This window comes from Lygodium microphyllum, chromosome 18 (assembly GCF_053477565.2).
Source record: "Lygodium microphyllum isolate KBCC chromosome 18, Lygodium_microphyllum_v1.1.10, whole genome shotgun sequence".
In the NCBI taxonomy this organism is placed as follows: Eukaryota; Viridiplantae; Streptophyta; class Polypodiopsida; order Schizaeales; family Lygodiaceae; genus Lygodium; species Lygodium microphyllum.
Window position 1 is genome coordinate 123,818,614 of NC_141152.1, and position 21,848 is coordinate 123,840,461.

Here is a 21,848-nt window from a genome sequence, read left to right on the forward strand (position 1 = left end):
AAGCCATGTATCAAAGTAGCAGAGACTGAAAGGTCAATCTAGCTATCTATCAAGGTCTTTTCAGAGGTCAATGCATCTTAAGTAGATGCTTTGATTGGCAGCCCAGGACCAAGCTGACAAAGTTGGAAAAGACGACACAAAGTATTGCAACCAGCTGGCAAACGCCTTGAAGTCAGCATGCCACCTTGCCTATCCAAAACACAGACAAGCATTGCTGGTGAAGACAAGGAGCCTTCACAACATGAACTCCAGTAGCTGCTCTCATACCGTGTTGGAATGTGTTAGAAAGAGAGTGTATGTTCTGGCAACATCACAAAAACGAGTGCACAGTCTAGTACACAAGAAGATACAAAAGAATGAGGGCAAGGAAAGTAACTCAATAATGCAATGTAACAATTGCAAATACAACATTTAAACAAGTAAACGACAAAGTGGATACTCTATATAGATAACGTAAGTATGACACACCAGGGAGTCACCCTGTATAAAAGCACATAATATAACAAACTATGAGATCCCTAAAGCACATATTAGAACAAAGTATGCAAACGGGACATACACCAACAGAAATTGGATTATGCTGGTGTGTGTAAATGTAGGTGTGCACATACATGCATGTGGCATTCATACACAAACAAATGAATAACAATTTATGCATCCGCAAATAGACATAATTATTGGCTCTTTCTGTTTCTTTAAGTTGGGAGTTTTCATGTCAGCATGTCCACTTGCTTGCACCCATATGTGCACAAATAAGGGAATTGCCAGATATAAATGTAAATTGATGATTGATGATGTTAAGAGAGTTAATGACATGTCATGACAAAAGGGATTCACAGCTTGCAGGTGTTGTGTACATCTACCCATAGTGATGTTGACATGTGGCATGCATCATGAACACATGCAACCAAAAACAATTATTTTGAAAGAAGCCATATTATATATGAAAGTTTTATTGTCAACCACTACCGGATTCCACCTCGACTTAGCATCAATGTCACATTTGTAAATCATTCAGTCAGTGTATATTCACCTTGCATTGCATTCACCTTGTACAATGGTTAAGAGAGTTGACACAGTTAAAAGATTTGCCAAAACCATTTTAGTATATAACAGCCCTACGGATGCACACTTTCAATCACACGTGTAAGCAAAGCTACAATAGATCACATTCACATTTACTGTAAAACTTATTGAGTTGATCACATTCATGTTTACTGTAAAACTTCAATCTTTAACAGATCTGAAACTGTTCATAATCCTTCCAAATATTTAAATGCTTAAGGCTGCCATTTCATTTAACAGCGCATTAATGGAACGTACAAAGAATGAAAAAGCCATCAAATTGTACACACCATTGTCAGAAGCTTTTGCTCGTACTCCAAGCTGCAATTCTACTTGGTATAAGCTAATTCTTTGCCTCAATGTCCTCAGAGGAGCCTCGGTTCTGACTTCGTTGAAACCATCATATAGAAGTTCAACCAAATTTCCACAACCATACTTCTGAATGAGCTCTAGATACTCTTGAATATCAGAGGCAAAGCTGACCATATGTCCAAATCTGTAATGTTTATGGACATCTGTAAGGAAGCTCCTTGTTTTACTTCACTTCAGAATTGCCAATCAATCAAGAAATCTTTTTGACCAAACAATTAGTCAAATATACACAAGGAATGCTTCAGTCTTGGGCTTTATGATATGAAGACAAAGGAAAGCTTTCTGCTTCATATGTCACTCGAAAAAACTTTTAGTTTGGTACAAACCTAAAATCCACAACATAGCCTGTGCCTACTTAACAACAAGATTACTTGAAGCTCTAACACTGGTGCAGATTATGCCTGCACATAACACACCTTTTGAAGTATTGCAGAATAGAATGTCTCAATCTGATCGGTTCATGTCCAATATCACTCTCCTCACCAAGTTGAAGAAGAAACCGTCTCCTTTCTATTTCAACAGTTCCAAGAAAAGGGCCTCTCCTCAACTCTGAGTGATTCTGGCTTTGTAATTCTTGCATTAATTCACTGGCCTTTAGTAACCTTTGCTCAACCTAGTATGCAAATGGCAATAAACATAATATAAGAAAAGAACAAAACATATTACAGCGATGACAAACTTCGAAAATATGGGCAAGTAAACAAATATGTATTATTCAATCCAGCCAGCAGTAGATGATATACTGTTCAATTCAGCTGGCAGTAGACATGTACAAGCCACCTCTGGGCGTACCTCTTCTTTTGGCAAGGACACCATTCCAACAGATCCTTCTGTGCTGCTTGTAAGGAAAGCAAACTCTGGAACCTCCAGGATAGCATCCAGAAAAAGTAACAACACTGCCCAATCATCTGAACTGTGACAATAACATACAGATTGATATGGCTTTCATCTTTATTCACAGAACCATCAACACTAAAACAATTGCAGGTTGGGAGCTAGCATTGTACCTATTTCATTTACACATTCCCACGATCTTTTAGCTAGTGTTGAACTCATACATTGTTTGTCATATAAACATGTTGGTTGTGTGTTTCTTGCTTCATCAAACAAAGATTAATCTGTGTGTTTGCGTGCAATGTGCACATGCTTTGTCTAAAGGGGGGAGCAGGCTTTGGGGGCAGGAGTATATGGTGGCTTGGTACAGACAGATAATGTGAATTCTCTACAGAGCAGTGCAGCGCAGCTGGCAAGTCCACCTAGGCAAGAGTTATTAATTTTTCTCTCATGCTGAATTGCTACTCTAATATATACCAAGCACTTTTAAAAATGCTTCATGTTCAACAAATGTATTTCTAGTGCCATAGTTGTCAACATAGGCAAAGTGACACATATGCATAGGAGTCTGGACGTATGTTTTGTGGCTGCCTCGGGCTGAAACATTACATTGCCCTAGATCTGGACGGCATTATTAAACAGTTTAAGCATTCTTCATTTCATACATCAGGAAGTACAGCACCTAGGTCAAAAGGCTAGAAGGCTAGGCAAATGTCTCCTCTCGAAAGGCATGACATTACTTAAGGCCTTGGGAAAGCAAAATGTTTTTAAGCTTATAATTCTTCAGATTTGCCAAACATTTCCATGGCCAAGAGCAAGAGCATGATAAAAAGTAAGATTAGCAACATTTTAATCATTCAAGTGGATTTTTTAGGAGATCAATGTCTCACCTTTCTTTCAAGACCTCCTGAAAAACCTCTGCTGCTCGTGCATATTGGTGTGACTGAAGTAGCAGCTTACCCTGGCAGCTTATGGACAAATTTACAGAGCCAAAATTGCCCACCATAAACTTAGAAACAAAGTTTCTACTTGAAGGAAATCAAGCAATGCTTCAGAACCTCAAATTTCTATGCAACGAACTCACCTCCAATTTACGTTTATCCGTCAATATACTGAAAAGTCCACCAGATTTGCTGGAGAGCACATCAAGTGCACCTTCAAACTTTTGATTGCTTTGCAGCAAGAACAGATAGACAAGAAGGGCTGCCCCATACGACCATTTCAGATATAAATCCTTGCTTCCAAGGCAGGAAATCCCTCTTGCAACTTCATAATACAAAAGAAATATGCATGAAATGTCCAAATGTGTTTAAGCACAATCAAGTTGAAATAGAACTTTTATCTTCCACTTACTGAAACCTCAAAGCCACTTACAAATAACTCAAGGTTGCAAGAATTCTGTGGAAAGTGGCCTTCAATATGGATTTGAGTATAAACAGGCTAACCAAAACAAAAATGCAGCTTTTAAAACACCATTGGATTTACACATTCGGGATGTGAGAAGACCAATCACTTGCAGTACATCATCACATCGCGACACCTTTAATTAAAACATGAATACTTTTCACAGCCCTTGCTCAGTAGAAAGAGAAATGGGAGACAGGACCTTAGAAACTTTATGCACTCGGTCCAACATTAAAAGTACCATACCACTCAAATTTGATGCAATAGGCTACATTATGAATCAAAAAAATAACATGCAGAATGGTGAGAGGCAGGATATTAAAGCATTCAAATCCCCTGAAGTTGCACAAGACAGAAGGAGTAACCAATTTATTTTGGAATCAAAACAGAACTGGCAAGCAGTAGCATCAAGATTGGTTTTCTTATTACAAAAAGAATAACACATCCTTATGTTCTGCTCTAAGCAAGAATATCCAGAGATCAAAGACATTCTGTTTTAAGTAAAGCCACCAAAAAAAGGGCCGATAATTAGGGGTTTGAACTAGCTTTTGCCCATACCATTCCAGGACCTAGAATGTAACCATGCGGTATATACAGAAAGAATATGGATTGATTTCCCATTCACACCAAACTCATAAAGCTAAACTAGATATATATGTAAAACATAATGCACAAACAGACCAGATATAATAAAGGATGACATGCAATTTGACAAGCAGAAACTTGGTTCCATGGACATGTTTTTATTCAATAGTACAGGCTCGCTTATTCCAATGTGGATGTACCTTCCAGCTCTTCAAATCCATTTGTGTCTAGCCGCTTTTTAAGTAAAGCTTCAGCGAGTAGCAGTAAAGATTTGTCTCCACTACCACATGAAACCTACAAAATATTTCTGAAAATAAATTTCCACATCATGAAGTCTCAAATAACCACACACTTGTTAAATGCAATGGATGATTTGTGGAGCTTAAAATGCATTATAAACTGATTGGATCTTAATTTACAGCCCCAAAACTCAAATTACCAGACTTCTTTAAAAAAGGAACACGACTCTAGAGTGTGTATTTTCCCATAAGCCAAACCCTAATTTGAGAGGACCCATCCATCTACAAATAGAATGGCTGTCAAGATATGCGATGGTGCAAAAAGACTGTAGGATTTGTAGAGAGAAACACAATGTGTGTACGGCAAACACTGAGAGAGAAGAGAAACTCAAAAACACAAGATCGTGATCATGATGCACTGAATCATGCTGTGAGAAGAAAAGTTGATATAGTGAAGCCGAAGCTCAAAAGATGACTACACTATCTTGTTTGACTCAGGAGGCAGCACCTGTGGGAATCTACTCAGTGAAGGGAGAAAAACGCAATCCTTTGAGCAATGGGCTATCAAAGCAATCATTGGAAGGTAAAGGACAATTGTGGAGGGAACAAACTGCAGTCCTCAAATGCCATTGGAGATGAGGAAGGATCACCAATTGTCGAGGGAGTGAAGCACAGTCCTCAAACACCACGGAGATGGCTTGGACAGCAAATGCAAATCCCAAAGTGTATCAAGTATCAAACGTAGGGAGAGCAACCTAGATGCTAACACCAGGGGATGGATATGACGCCACATGTACAGAATGTTCCCAAGCAGCAAACGCAAATACGCTCCATGCTGAAAGGAATTCGAAGGCCTTGTCAAGTCATGGTTGAACATCTAAGGCCCCAATCTAGGCGGTACCTAAAGATCCTAGGTATCAATAGGAGAAATGACTGTACGAAGACGTTCATCCCCAAAGAGTGAAGGAAGGGAAGAAAATTCATGATGAGTAGGTGCCCCCTCTGAGGGTGGAGATGCAAAGGCCCCCTCTAAAGACGAAGAAGAAGTGGCGCAAAGAGAGTACATCCCCCTCTAAAGCCCCCTCTGCAAGCGAGACGAAATCTAAAATCTCATGGATCACGGACTTTGAATCATCTTATGACAAAAGAAGTGCCGCCGATCATGCCAAAGAAGGTATTTGAAACCAACCTTCCTTCCGTGGATGGGTGGTGGTTCCCTAATTACAACTTAGTTACAACATTAACATTTATTACAAAATTGAGAAATATAAATTAACTTACAATCTTGGACAATGGACACCCTATTGGCCCAAAATTAGCACCCCTTTCAGTCTTTATTTAACTTAATTGAATAAAAAGTTGATGTACAATGGGATTCTCCAAATCCCTTTCGGTATTATAACTCCCCTTGCTGCCCAAAATGACCAACAAGTCTTTAATCTGATTTGCCCTGTCATTTGAGCAATCAAGTGGCCTTCACCCACTTTAATGGAGATGAAAAATGCCCCAAATTCATCGATTTGCTAGTCCCTTCACTTGAATTTGACTAAAGATAGCATCAACCCTGTTGAATTCAAGTCCTAGAGCTTCCAATTTTTGGCACGCTTCTCGAGGCTGTTGCTAAACCCTATTTTTTGCTGCAGATTAGGGTTTACAGCAGAGAAAACTGAAATTTCTCGACCTTTGGTGATCTCAATGCTGTAATTTTCGAAGTAAGGTTGTAGAAAGGCTGGGAGATGAGAGAGAATGCTAAGGAGAGAGAAAATTTAGACTTTCTTCGCAAAGAACTGAAGAAAATCTAGCATTTATTGCTGCTACCCTATCTCAACAGCTTGTGGATGCAAAGAACTAAAGAAAATCAATCATTTACTATTGCTGCCCTATCTCAACAGCTTGTAGATGTTGTCATCTGCTGTTGATTGGTCTTCTCCTGCCTGGTCCTCCAATGGCTACAAATCAAACCAGCAACATCTCCTCTCTCTCTCTCTCTCTCTCTCTCTCTCTCTCTCTCTCTCTTGCAGACTGAATATACTAACAATGTCTCTCTCCAACCTCTAAAGACGTTTTTCAATCTTACATGAGCATTTTTTACAAGTAGCAATCTTCCCAAATGGTTTTTCCAACATTATACCATGATTAAATATTATTTTTCAGTCTTTCAATACTGAAAATTAATCTAATAATTATGTCAATGACCTGAAAAATAATTTGACTGGCCAATAATTAAATTGGCTAGCCAACTTCCATTCCCAAGTGTCTCTGCGTCATCTTTGACCATCAAATTGGCATTAGGTACCATTAAGCGCCACTTCTCTAGCGTCACCAACTGACACTTATGGCCAAATGAATGATCTAGGCCAACAACTAGCACTAGATACCACCAACTTCCTGTGCAAAATAACTTATAGCAACTTTTGCCTTTGACATCCCGTGATTTCCTAGAGTCCCGAGCTCGTGAATTTACTCTAACCCTAGTTACGTCTCACGTGCAATATTTACTTAACCATGTGATTAAAAATTAATCCACATGTTAAGTGAGGTTTCAAAAATACATATCCTCACGACACGATGCGTCTTATTGCCTTGAGCATAAAAATCTGAAAGCTGATGCAAAATAAATTATGTAGTCCAGAAGGGAGAAGTGGCACCACAAGTGTCACAAGGGAGATGCATATACTCTGGCTCTGTAGAGAGCAAAGATCCATGTCGGCAAGCATCAATGGGAGGTCCCATGATGCCACAAGAGCAGCAGGAAGTGGTTTGTCCATTTACCTATGGAAAAGTCATAGCACCGGAGTGTCAATCTGTAACAAGGAGGGTGGAAGGGAGAGGAATAGAAGGATACCTCTAGCTTCCAATGGTGGAGCAAAGGGGGAAAATCAATATATCATGCTGAACTCACAACCTCTCTTTGCCTTCTCTGATGAACACGGTCTTTAGCTCTCTGAGCTCGTGCATTGTGATGCCACAATGCAAAAAGACAATAGGGTTTGCGAGGAGAAAAACAAAGTATGTATAGCAAACACAGACTGAAGGGAAACTTAAAAACACAAAAACATGACGATGATTCACTAAATCATTCTATGATAAGAAAAGCTCATAGGATGGAGTCGAAGCTCCAAAAAAAAAAAAAAAAAAAAAAAATTGTCTAACTCAAATAGCAGCACCTGTGAAAATCTACTCAGTGAAGAAAGTGAAACACAATCCTCCGAGTAGTGGGCTATCAAAGTAATAACTCGAAGGTGAAGGACAACTATCAATGGAGCAAACACAGTACTCACATGTCATCAAAGATAGAGGAAGATGATCACCAGCTGTCGAGGAAGTAAAGCGCAATCCTCAAACGCCAAGAAGATGGCCTAAGCAACAAATGTCAAACGCAAGGAGAGCAGCCTAGATACTAACACCAGTGGATGGATGATGACGCCTAGTATAGAGAATGTCCCCATGCAACAAACGCGAATACCATGGCCTAATGGAGCTAACATCAAGGATGAGGAAGCTAATACCAGGTAAGAGAGAGAGGATCTAGGCTGAAAACACAAATGTCAGGGGTGATAATGCCAATAGCCTCTAGGAGTGATAATAAGTGGAAAAGACCCAAACGAAAGCAATCTAATGCCGCTAGATGGGAGAGAGTGTTGCCAAGTAGTTTCATGATGACACCAACAGGGATGGGGCTTTCAAACGCAACCTAAAGGGTGAAGGGAACAAGGCGCTTTAAGGAGGAGAGAGAGGGCTCACCAAAACTGCGACGTCCTCTAATAGGGGTATTGGCTGTAGTCGTGGAGAGGAAAGAGTGCCAAAGTGCCGAAAGAAAGGGGTGAAGAATGAGTGAATTGGTGAAGAATGAATGAAGTGATTGTCTATTTATAGGCTTGTGCTGTCTAGGGTGACGCACTACTAAGTGGGTATCCACTGACAAAATGACTAGAATGAGAGCACCAATCCTTTTTGGGGTTGTCAGTGTGAAACCCTAACTAAAGCAAGAAATCTGAAAAAGTTGTTTCTCAAAATTGCCCACCCACCACTCAAGTCCATCTTGTTTTTGGAGATTGTTCGCACCCATTTTCTATTATCGGCTCCCCTCTAGCGAATATCTTAGTTCAACGTTGTTGTTCTATAACTTGTGCCTGCTTCTTGACATCCTCCTACTGCTGGTGATTGCGGATCATCTTGTTTGCAAGTTCAAGCTAGTTGCATATGGCTGCTTGCCACCTTCTCCAACCTATTCACACTATTAAGCACTTTCTAGTTGCATTGACTACTGCAAGAGCCATCTTTAGAAGAAAGGGAAGACAAAGTCTAACAAAGCATAGTCGTCTTTAGACTCTAATACAAATTCAAGAAGGGAGGGGAGGCGAAGCGCAAAGAACATCCCAAGTGTCTATACTATGGAAAGAGCTCGTACCCAAGAAAAAGTACTAGAAAAAATACCTATCATCTTCATCCAGGAGGGAAAGCAAGAGCTATGTAAGAGCCTTCCGCTACCTCTACCTCTACACCCACTATTACTAGAGAGTCATAGTTCCATCACATCCATCACTTCGAGGAGCCTTCTTCGGCTCTTTCATCTTCCAAGTTTTGAGAACATTCTGAAAACGGTGTTATAGGTCCAAAAGCCATTTCAAGTTACTATGCATCAACAATGAAGCATCAAGTCATATGACTCCTCGACATAGTGACAAGAAACGGCCGGAATGGCCCCCCAGCATGTGGAATCGCCGTCCCCGACACAAAGCCGTCGTGGGAGGCATTCTGAATTGGTGGAACATTTCCTGTCCCGTTTCAGACAGGAAAAGCAGCTGTCTGAAACAGGACAGGGAACGCCACGTGGCACCATTTACCTTCGGCCGGCCGGCCGCCCGCTGCTCCCGCCCAGATCATTTGCGACTACGTGCTGCTCCCGCTCGAGATCATTTGCTGCTTGCAGCTCTACCCGTTGTTCCTGCCCCCGTCTCCTCCCACCTCCAACCTCTAGGCTCTCTTCTTTCTTATTCTTTCTCTTCCTTCTCTTCTTCCTTCTTCCTTCTCTTCACTTCTCCCTTCTCTTCTTCCTTCTTCCTTGGACCTTCCCCCTTCTCTTCCTTCTTCTCCTCTTCTCTTGAGTCTTCCTTCTTCTCCACGTTCCAAGTTCTCCATTCTTCTAAGTTCTCCACTTCTCTTCTTCTTCTCCCTTCTCTCCTTTTCCCTTCTCTCTCGACTCTTGAGTGAGTCTTGACTCTTGAGCCTTCTCCCTTCTCTCGATCCTTCAATTTTCAGCCTGAAATGGCTTCATCTTGAGCCTTCAATTTTTCCTTTTCTCGACTCTTGAGCCTTCAATTTTCAGCCTAAAATGGCTTCATCTTCCCGCCCCGCTCGTCAGGTTGGTGGTCGAGGAAGAAGGTCCGATGATTGGTCAAGGTGGGAAGAAGTAAATGTTGACCGCCCATTAAATGGTGGAGGATCTCGACCATGGGCTTGCAAGCTTTGCCCATACAAGCAAACTAGTGGAGGAAACAAGGTAATCCTTTGAGCGGAGCACTTGTATTTCGAATTTTTATTGATTTTACTTTTTCAAAGTTACTTAAATATTAGAATATGGAATACCAATTGCCACTTGTTCCATTTTAATATTTATGCATAATCAAGTCCGAGCTCATCTCCTACATGAGCCAAATTCAGAGGTACAGCTTTGTCCAAATGTGACCTTAGAGAAGCAACCATGTAGCAAGTCAACAAGCTTATCTTGCATCTAGACCACGACGTATTGCAGTTGACCCTGCAACTTTTGTGACACCATCCCCATCAGATGTATCTAGAGCAGGGTCAGTATCAGGAAGTGCTACCTCCACACTTACTGCAAGCATTACATCGGCCATGGCATCAACACACCACATGTTGCACGTAGACAGAGCATACTTGATGCTAATTGGAATCCCAAGAAGAAGAAAAAGATGGATACATCAGTGGCACGCTTTTTTTATCATGACCACATTCAATTTCGTACAGCCAGGTCGGAGTATTTTAAATTGATGTGCAAGAAGATTGGTGAGTATGGCCCTTCGTATGTACCTCCATCATCAGAGACTTTACACACCACTTTGCTCAAGGAAAAGAGCCTTGTTGAGCAAGCAGCAATGACTAGAAAGAGCAAGCATGTGGGCTAAAAATGGAGTTTCCTTGATTGTTGATGGTTGGACTGATACATGCAAGCGATCCATTCATGGTATGGTTGCTTATTCTCGTGGGAAAATGTATTTCATATCTTCACATGATGCATCAGGGACAGGAAAGTCAGCAGATGTACTTGCAACAGAGTAGGTTACACATGTTCAGCTTATTGGCCTAGAGCATGTTGTGGGATTTGTTGCAGATGGAGAGCCTGCAAATAGGACAGCAGGTGCTATTATCCAGGGATATCATCCGCATATCATAGTTTTATATTGTATGGCTCATTGCTTGAACAACCTACTAAAGAAAATTGGTAACCTATCATGGATTGCACTTGTCATAGAGCAAGGAGCTCAAATAGTTAGCTTTGTTTTGAATCACCAGTTTCTTCGCCATCACTTCTCTTTGCTGTCGAAGAAGACACTTTTAAAATACTGTGATACCAGATTTACCTTTAACTTCTTGATGCTAGGCGCGTTAAGAGAATGCAGTGGTGCCTTGAGGCAGTTATTTCTTAGTGATGAGTTTACCTCATCAACATTGGCAGATACTCCTACACGTATCTTATGCTTGGAGAAAGCAAATAACTCCACTTTTTGGGATGATTAAAAAGAGGATAGATGCTATGGTATCACCTATTGTACATTTATTGAGGGTTATGGATGCTATGCAACCTTGCATTGGCAAGGTATATTAGGCTATGGATAGGCTGAATGAAAAGTTGCAGGAGTTGGCACCAAATGATGAGGCGTATGAGGAGATACACCATTTAGTTGTGACGAGGTGGAACTCCTATATCTCACCTATGCATACAATTGCATTTGTTGTGGATCCTGAGTTCCAAGGCAAGGGTCAAGAGAATGACACTGAGGTTATGGATACATGGAGACTTATATTGTCTCGTCTAGTGCCTAATCATGGTACTAGACGAAAGATTAGAGATCAGCTTTCATGTTATAGCACCTTTCATGGTTCTTTTGGTTGTGGGGATGCATAGGACGATCGCTATAAGATTGGGGCAACTTTGTGGTGGGAGGACTGTGGCTCGGATAGTCTTGAGTTGCAGCGACTAGCCATCCATATTTTGAGTCAGTAAATTAGCTCCTCTTGTTTGGAGCAATTGTGGAGTACATACGCTCACATTGCTTCAAAGAAGAGGAACCGTCTTGGTGTGGAGAGGGCAAACAATCTAGTATTCGTTAGTGCTAATTTGAGGATGTTATGTAACAGTATGACAACAAAGCCCGATCCATTCACAAAGTGGAAGATGCAACAAGAAGGGGAGACACGTGCTGATGTTGAAGGAGATGCAACGATTCGTGGTACACATGATAATGAGGCTGGCACTTCAGGAGTAGCTAGAGCAGCCTCAGATCATGATCATGATCTTTGATTTAGTATACTTATCATGAGTCTCATGATACATGACCATAGTAACAAAGGGACGCCCATCTCGGGCCCCCAGGACGCTAGAACACCGTCCCGAAACGAGATGCCTGTGCGGGACGCGGATGCGGAATAGGGGACGTCCCTATTCAGTTTGGTCACAACGGAACGGCCATCACCGCGTCCCTGAGTCGTCTTACCTGTCATGGACAAGACTATCGGGAGACGGACAGTCATTGTTTTCCGCTCCTCGCCCAACTCCCGCCCGCCTGACTCGCATTCGTGCATCTCACTCCGACACCTGCTCCTTCAGGCTTCGACACCTACTCCAGCTTCCCCCGCAGCCCGCCTTACTGCCTGCCGTACAACCCGCCCTGCAGTCCGCCGCCTTATTGCCCGCCTTGCATGTCCTTACTGCCCGCCCTGCATCATCATCATCTTCTTTCTCTCGTCTCCTCCTCCATCTCCTCTTCTTCATTATCATCATCATCATCTTCTCTTACTTCTTGCTCCTTGCAGTTTGGGCTCCTAGCCAAGCTAGCCTCGGCCCTCCCTACATCGGGCACCTGGGTCCCGCAATGAGCTTAGAGCAATTAAGCAACCAGCATGGCTTCTTCACAACCGGCTCATCGGGTCAGACGGAGAGACAGACGCTCCAACACATGGTCGTGGTGGGATGAGGTAAATGTTGAACGCCTATCAAGTAGAGGCGGATCACACCCTTGGTCATACAAGCTGTATCCATACCGACGTACGAGTGGCGCAAATAAAGTAAGGACCCATTTATTGCATGAGCCAAGATTGGAAGTGCAATTTTATCCCAATGTCACACTGGAGAAGAGAAGGGAGCTTCTAGATCGTGTGGCTGGACAAGAGGCTCTATTTGCATCGAGGCGTGCACAAGTGACGGTCGATCCAGCTACACTTGCGGCAACGACAACAGCAGCAGCTGATAGGCCTAGGGCTTCATCTACAGTAGCGAGTGTGGCATCCACACCACATGGAGTCCCTGGATTGAGTCCGTATTCACCATCAGTGCCTTCGTCCTCAACCATTAGACGCCAGACTACTCTCGAGAGAAGTTGGGACCCAATAAAAAAGAGGAGACAGATTCAACAATGGCTCGTTTCTTCTACCACGACCATATTGCCTTTCATACAGACAAGTTTTGAGTCTTGACTCTTGACAAATTGATATGCTCAAATCTTTACTATTTACATTTTTTTCCCTTAAATAATATAATTTTTAAATTTATAACTTGGTTATAACTTATATAATATAAACTCATAACTTGTTCTAAAATCATGTCATCATGATAATTATAGTATTTATTATTTTATGTCCCCAGGTCGGAGTACTTTAGAGCCATGTTGAAGAAGGTTGGAGAGAGTATGGGCCTAACTATGTGCCCCCCTCTTCTGAGACTTTACGCACTACCTTGCTCGATAAGGAAAAGCGTGTTGTGGAGCAAGCTACAGCAAACATAAAGAGAGATTGGAAGAAAAATGGTGTCACACTTATCGCTGTGGGTGGAGTGAAACAAGAAAGAGGTCTATCCATGGCATTGTAGCTTATTCTTGAGGGGAGATGTATTTTATGTCATCCCATGATGCTTCAGGGACTGGGAAGTCTGCAGATCAGCTTACAACAGAATGGATCTCTGCCATTGAGATTGTTGGGCCACATTTGGTGGTTGGTTTTGTAGCTAATGGTTAACCCACAAATAGGGCAGCACGTGCCATTGTTCAAGGAGTGTATAAGCATATCACATTTTCTTATTGCATGGCGCATTGCTTGAATAACCTTTTGAAGGATATTGGTGAGTTATCATGGGGTCCATCATGTGATACATAATGCAAATCAAATGGTTACTTTTATTTTAAATCGCCAATACCTTCACTATGAGTTTACAAAAATGTCAAAAAAGATGTTGTTGAAGTATTCAAACACATGGTTTGCCTACAACTTTTTGATGTTGGGACGCCTCAGAGAATGTATGGGTGCAGTGAGACAGTTGTTTGTTAGTGATGAGTTTAGTATTTCTTCATTGGCAGTCACTCCCGTGGGCATAACATGCAGAGAAAATGCAAAGAGCAATGAATTTTGGGATAATGTAAAAAAATTTGATGCAATGATTGTGCCTATTGTACAGTTGTTGAGACTCGTTGATGATATGCAGCCATATATTGGCAAAGTGTACGAGGCAATGGATAGGATGATTGAAAAGTAAAAAGATTTAGTGCTTGATACTGAGCAATATGAGGAGATACATGATTTGTGTATTGAGAGGTGGAATGCCTATAGCTCACCTCTGCATTCAGCTGCATTTGTTTTGGACCCTTGTTGGACTGACGGGCCACAACTTAGAGAGCTTGCGATCGAACAGGAGCGTAGGAGTGTGACGGTTGGAGAGAGTGTGAGCAGAGTGAAAGTACGAGAAGATAAGAGTGTACCAACAATGTGTTGGTACATAAAGAATAAAATGTATTTATACTTAGGACACGTAAAGGGTGCGTTCACATGTACAATGTGCGTGAACTATATACACGGAGGTTACATGGGCCTTTATATTCCAACAACCTCCCACTTAAAGATCCGATATGAACCTCTAGCTAACCAACTCCCAGTAGTCGAATGCAATGCTCGTGTTGAGCTCTACTTAGACTTTTAGTGAGAACATCTACACGGTTATCTTGTGTTTTAATCTTCGTCAATGTGATTTGACCATCTTCCAGAATCTGTCTCATGAAGTGATATCGCACATCTATATGCTTTGTGCGTGAATGATACATGGTATTCTTAGCCAAATACATTGCACTCTGGCTATCACATCCCAAAACTGTAGTACCCATAGACATGCCGAGATCATCTGCAAGTCTACTCAACCATATAGCTTCCTTAGAAGCTTCAGTAACTGATATGTATTCAGCTTCAGTGGTACTCAGTGCAACAATGTTTTGCAACCTGGAACACCAAGAAAGAGCCCCACCAGCAACTGTAAAGACATAACCGTTAGTGAACCTACGAGTGTCCAAGTCACCTGCCATGTCTGCATCACAATAACCCTACAAACTAAGTGCACCCTGCCCATAGCAAATACTTTTTCTTTGTGTACCCTTAAGGTATCGAAGAATACACTTGACAACCTCCCAATGTGCTTTGCCACGATTTGACATAAACCTGCTAACAACTCCCACTACATGAGCAATGTCTCGATGAGTAGCAACCATAGCATACATAAGAGAGCCACAAGCTGATGCATAAGGAACTCCCTTCATAGCATTTGCTTCCACGTCATCTTTCGGGCTGTTGGCTTTGCTAAAGCTTGAGATAAGGAGGTAAGGGTACCCCAAAAGGCTTAGCTTCAGCCATGTTAAATCTGTCCAATACCTTTCCAATGTACTTTTCTTGAGATAAAAACAGCAATTTCTGCATTCTATCTCTACGAATCCTCATGCCCAAAATATGCTCTGCATTCCCCAAAACTTTCATGCAGCTGATTTCAGCTGATTTTTGAGAGTATCCAAGCTAATCTTTCTTTTCCCAGCTAGTAACATATCATCCACATACAAAACAAGTATTATGGGGATGCCATCTGTATGCTTTTTCATGTACAAGCAATGATCTGCATGGCTGCATGTAAACTCATGAGATAGCATAAAAGTATCAAACTTTTTGTACCACTGTCGTGATGCTTGCTTCAGCCCATATAGGCCGTGTTTTAGCTTACACACCATCTGTTCTTTTCCAGGAACTACAAAGCCCTCAGATTGTTTCATGTAGATTTCCTCATCAATGTCACCATGCAAAAAAGTTGTTTTTACATCCATTTGATACAGCTCTAAATCCAAAACAACAGTAAGAGTAAAAAGCACACGTAAAGTGGTCATCTTCACAACGGGTGAGAAGACCTCTTGGAATTCAACTCCTTCCTTTTGTGCATAACCTTTGGCAACAAGCCTTGCCTTGTACTTGGGTTTCCCATCAACTGTCTCGACTTTGTACACCCATTTGTTTGGAAGTGGCTTCCTTCCATTTGGTAATGACACAAGATCCCAAGTATCATGTGCATATAGAGATTTAATCTCTTCCTACATAGCTAGCTCCCACTTACTACTGAACTCACATGACTTAGCCTCTTTGTATGTAAGAGGCTCACCCTCATCTGTAAGCATCACATAATGCAAGGAGGGGTCAAACCTATGCGGTTGCCTTCTTACGCGTGTAGACCCGCGTACCCAATGATCAACATTGTCAGGAATTGGGTCTACATTAGGAGGTATATTATTTTCAGCATTCATTTGCTGCTGTAAACCATTTTCAGCATGCTGTTCATGCTGTACAGCACCTTCATTTTCATTTCCAGCACCTGCATTTTCATAATCAATAAGCCTATCTTGCTGTCCATGACCTCCTTGTGCTTCTATTTGCTGTCCATCATCATCTGGCTAAAAAGTAACCGGCTGATCATCAGTTTCAGCCTGTGGTACAACACCTTGAGGGTCATTTTCTGAAGTTATGGGTGGCTGTAAACTCTGAAATTTCACCTTTTTCAGATCTTCACTAGAGGCTAAAGAGCCGTTCAGCAATTTTGTCTCATTAAACACAACATTACGGCTGCGAATAATTTTCTTGGACTGAGGTAACCACACTCTGTAGCCAAATTCACCCTCATCACCATAACCCATGAAAATGCCTTTGGTGGATTTTGGGTCAAGTTTGTTCCTCAGTTCATCCCTAACATGTACAAAAGCATCACAACCAAATATACGTAGATGGTCATATGAGGCCGATTTGCCAGACCAAACCTCCTCAGGGACGCCATTATTTAAGGACCTATTTGGAGAGCGGTTGCAAATGTGAACTGCAGTTTTGAGTGCCTCTCCCCAAAATGCATGAAGGAGATTGGTAGTGGACAGCATGCACCGCACTCTTTCACATAAAGTCCTGTTATATCTTTCAGCCACCCCATTTGAAGAAGGACTGTAAGGGGCTATAAGCTCCCTCTTAATACCATGTAAGTCACAAAATGACTTAAATTCAGTCGATGTGAACTCACCCCATTATCAGTTCTCAAGCATTTCAGCTTTCTATCTATCTAAGTGGTCACAAATGCATGAAATTTTTTAAAAACAGCAAACACTTCACTTTTCTTTTTCAGCAAGTACACCCAAATCTTCTTGCAACAATCATCAATAAAGGAGACGAAATATGCAGCACCACCCAATGATTTCACGGGCATAATACATACATCAGAATGCACTAAGCCCAAGACATTGGACTTATGAGAGACACCAGAGTCAAAGGAATTTTTTATTTGCTTTCCAAACTGACACTCATTACAAAAATCAAGTTTAGAGCCTTTTCCATCAACCCTCCTCAGAGAGGTAAGAACATCAAGTCCTTTTTGGCTCATATGACCTAATCTCTTATGCCATAACTCCAAGTGGCTGCAAATTTCAGCAACTGCAAGAAACTTGCCATTCAAGGCTTTAGAATGCAAACAATACAATGTGCCCTTCTTAATTCCTTTTGCAATCAGCATGGAACCCTTTTTTACTTTCCACAAACCACCACCAAACAGTGTGGTGTAGCCATGCAAGTCAAGCTGACTGACAGATGGTAAACTCTTTTTAATGCCAGACACATATCTGACATCTTTCAACACAAGTTATTGACCACTGTCTAAAGACAAGTGTACGGTGCCAATCCCATCAATGCTACAAGCATGGTTATTTCCAAGGTACACCTTTCCATAACTGCCTGCATTAAACATAGCAAAACACTCCTAGCAAGGAGTTACATGGAAAGAGGCACCAGAGTTTACAATCCAAGTCTGAGTGGCACCATCATCAATTGACAAGAGTGCATCAATCACATCAGCCTTGGTAATCTACATATCCTACATGTGACATACAAGGGCATCACAATCAACTACACATAATACATGAGCCTCTGTATCTGAAAGCTCCTCTATGACCACACTGGAGGCCACATTGGCCTTTTCTTTGCCTTTGGATGTCTCCAATGCATCTGTCTTTTCTTCCTTCTTTTTATCTCCTGCATTCTTCTTTCTCTCTTGTTCCTTCTTGTAGTACTTGCAGTCATGTTTCTTGTGGCCCTTCCGACCACACAATGATAGCAAGTGATGTCACTCTTGTCCTTTCCTTTGCTCTTGCTCCTGTTTCTCTACCTTGCATATGCATTTTTCTTTTCAGCCCTGCCTCATACATTATAAGCTGAGTTGCTGCCTTCTCCACTAGACATACGTCTACTTTCTTCATTCAGGATAATTTCTTCATTCAGGATAGAACCCCTCACCCCATCATATGAGAGATTGGGGTTATTGCTGAGTGAAACCACCAAGGTTTCCCACGAGTCCGACAGTGTCATGATCAAAAAGATCGCCCTCAAATTATCATCAAAGTCCAAGTTTGCATCTTTGAGCTGATTTAGAATCCCTATAAATGTACTCAAGTGCTCAGCTGCAAGCTTTGACCCATCTAGTCGCATATTCACCAACTTGCGCATTAAATGCACCTGATTAACAGGTGTGGTGATCTCATAAGTAGTTTTCAACTTCTCCCATATTGCATAACCTGTGTCTAAACCCTTAATGTCTGTCAGAATGGCATCAGTGACACCCATCTTTATGTAAGCCACAGTCTTTTTATTCACTCTGGCCCAATCTGCATCAGACATTAGTGCAGGTTTATCTTCTTGCAAAGCATCTTCACAATCCTTCAGGAACAAAATGCCTGCATACGGTCTTTCCAAAGGTCAAATCCATGACCATCAAACCGTTTAATCTCCATCAAACTCTTGATGTTTGAACTGGAAGAAGTTGCAGCCATTTTAACACGAACACAAGAGTAAATGCACTAATCTGCGGAAGCACAAGCTGAACCAGCAAAATGCCCTGCTGTTTTTCCTCAACCAGAAATGAATCTCTTCTGTTTATACATTAACCAGCCACTGCATGGGCAAAAAATGCAGAGATTTACTAAATTCTGCGCAAATCCCCAAAATTTCAAGTCCAAAATTGCATGAATGTCAGTCAATCTGACCCAGCTGAGTAAGGCTTTACCAATACATGAAAAGCCCCAAATTTCTAGGGTCCAATGTCAGAAATTTAACCCAAGAAAGGCAAAATTTCAACAAAATTTGCAAAATCCCCAATTTAATTGAGGTCACCGCTTGCGATGTCTGCAATTTCTGACTCAAAAGTCACTGACAAGCATGAATGATGCCAAATCTGGGAAAAGCCCCAAATTCTATGGCCCAATTTGCACAGATTTTGAAGCTGTGCCTCTAGTGTGTGAATGCCCGCCAAGGCTAATGAGGAGATTAAAGAAAATTGATTTGTTTATAAAAAAAAACGACGGAACTAACGGGGGGGATCCGTTGACCTTGCCCCGTCGCGTACTGTCACGCATGGATTGTCGCCTGCTGAGGTCAATCTCCATTGGAGGCAAATTCTTGAGCCCATGGTGCCTAATGTTGACACTAGGCGCAAAATTAGAGATCAACTTGCTCTCTATAGGAGAGCAAAAAACTCTTATGGCTGTGCGGATGCTCTACATGACTGATGCAAGGTTGGGGCACCTTTGTGGTGGGAGGATTTTGGATCAAATGGGCCAGAGTTGCAGAAGTTGGCTGTTCATATCTTAAGTCAAGCAGTGAGCTCCTCTTGCTTGGAGCAATTATGGAGCACCTATAGTCATATTGCTTCAAAGAAGAGGAATCGCCTTGAAGTAGAAAAAGCAAATGATTTGGTCTTTGTTAGTGCCAACTTGAGAATGCTTTGCAAAAGTGTTACATCACAAGAAGAGGAATCGCCTTGGAGTAGAAAAAGCAAATGATTTGGTCTTTGTTAGTGCCAACTTGAGAATGCTTTGCAAAAGTGTTACATCACCAGCCGATCCATTTACCCAGTGGGAGATGGAGCAGGAGGAGGAGCATACTCATTTTATGGAGACTATGCATGGCACCCATGATCATGAGGCTAGCACTTCAAGAGTTGCAGATGCACATTTTGTTGGAGATGATGATGATTCTCTCTAGATTTGGCCTTATTCCTTGCTAGAGTTCATTTTCTATGTTGGTTCCAGATTTATGACTGGTTATAGCTTGGTATCTAGTTGCCAGCTGCCTATATGATGTCATGACCTATTGCCACATGGCACAGCTTGTAGATGCTCATTTGGTTGCAGATGATGATAATTTCCTTTAGATTTGTTCTCCTTGAACATTTGTTTTTAGTTCCTATCTTTGAAGTTTGAAGTTTGAACTCTTTTGTAATTTATTAATTATTAAAGTTTATCCATACGGTTTGTATTTGTCATTTGCTCATCTCATGTTCGTTATGCGATATGTTGATAAAATTCAATGAAAAATGATGTTTTTAAAGCTCAAACTATGCTTGTTTATACATTTCATTACAGTAGAGTCCAATGTGATGAGCTGAAAATTGTTTTATATGTGAAAATGCATTTTTTTAATATGTCATCCCCCCCTGTCCCCGTTCCCTGGTTTTGGCCGACCCGTGTCCGCAACCCCCGTCCCCGACCCCGTTCTCATCCCCCGTCCCTTGTTTCTATGTGCATGACACATGTACATTGTATATGATATTATGATCATTGATGATAGTGTGACACTTGGGCTGTTGACAATTGTGCCATGCCGATATTATATTTGTACTTGAGTCTTGCAGTCTTGCAGTTGCCCTTTGGGCTATTTTGACATGCCGCATTTTGCTTCAGTCTAGAGATTAGACTTTATATTTATAGTCTTTTTTGGAGCAATGAGCATGTTCTTTCAAAGATTAGGCTTCAATTTCATATTTGTAATCTTTTAAGTTTTTTTGCAATGGGACCATAGGTATGTTCTTTCAGCTTAGACTTTAAAGTTTAGTTCATTGTTCATTGTTTTATCGTTTATGACATATGTATTATGCATTTTATTTTTTTATAATTGAATAGCTTACCTCTTAAGCCTTGTAAGTTGCAATTTAATTTCTAATGAGTAATTTTAGAATCATGCATGATATCTTAAAGTTAAAACTTAAAATGATTTGTCCTTGTGGATTATATACCTTGGTTTTAAGTTTTAACACTCCAAAGTCCACATGGATTATGAGTGAAATATTTTTTTTCATGAATCCATTCCCATTGCCACGTCCCCGTTTCCTAGGTTTGGCATTCATGTCCCCGTTCTCCGTTCCTATTCCCCGTTTCATGTTTCTATGCTCCTCGAGGGCATTGGCTCCAAGATCTCTATACTCATCAAGGTACATTCACTATTGATGACATTACATCAATATGCCTATTTGTAGTGCTGGCAACTTGAATCTGTTTTCTAACCATAGTTGCCTAGAGTTTTGAAAATGGAGAAACGAAAACGCATTTCTAAGTCATGAAACAGAGTTTCAACCCAAGGCCTAAACAACAAAACAGAGAAATGGAATTTATGCCTATTTCTACAAATATTTTAATATTAGACATGTATGAAAGGGTGATACCATTTGTAACTTGAATCTCTACATCAAAACACTTAAAAGTTCTCAGAAAACTACAGTATATATGTAACATTAGAAGAGATTACCAACTCTAATAAATGGACAGTAAAGATGAAGAGAAAAGAAGATTTGCTTGCTAGAAACAATGAAAAATAGGTCCAAATCTGAGCGAAAGCAGCTATAAATAGTGCGAGACACAAGGAAAAAGATTAGGTAGATAAAGGATGAGGAATTTAGGGTTTAGGGGCTATAGGCAACAGCATAACTACAATAGGAAAAGAAAACAATAGCTA

At 41.2% G+C, this 21,848-nt stretch overlaps 1 protein-coding gene and 1 pseudogene across 3 annotated transcripts in view; one reads left to right on the forward strand and one right to left on the reverse strand.

Moving 5' to 3' along the window:
• LOC148021335 (Tetratricopeptide repeat (TPR)-like superfamily protein) overlaps positions 1-21,848 on the reverse strand; it is a 101,256-nt gene that overhangs the window by 26,013 nt on the left and 53,395 nt on the right. For all 3 annotated transcript variants that reach the window (XM_087699209.1, XM_087699211.1, XM_087699210.1), the window contains exons 5-10: positions 4,461-4,554; positions 3,356-3,474; positions 3,162-3,232; positions 2,230-2,350; positions 1,854-2,050; positions 1,356-1,561 (exon numbers count right to left, since the gene is read on the reverse strand). In XM_087699209.1, the coding sequence (XP_087555335.1) occupies positions 1,356-1,561; positions 1,854-2,050; positions 2,230-2,350; positions 3,162-3,232; positions 3,356-3,474; positions 4,461-4,554 (808 nt within the window). The remainder of the gene's footprint in view (positions 1-1,355; positions 1,562-1,853; positions 2,051-2,229; positions 2,351-3,161; positions 3,233-3,355; positions 3,475-4,460; positions 4,555-21,848) is intronic.
• Positions 14,011-20,102, forward strand: LOC148021336 (uncharacterized; annotated as a pseudogene).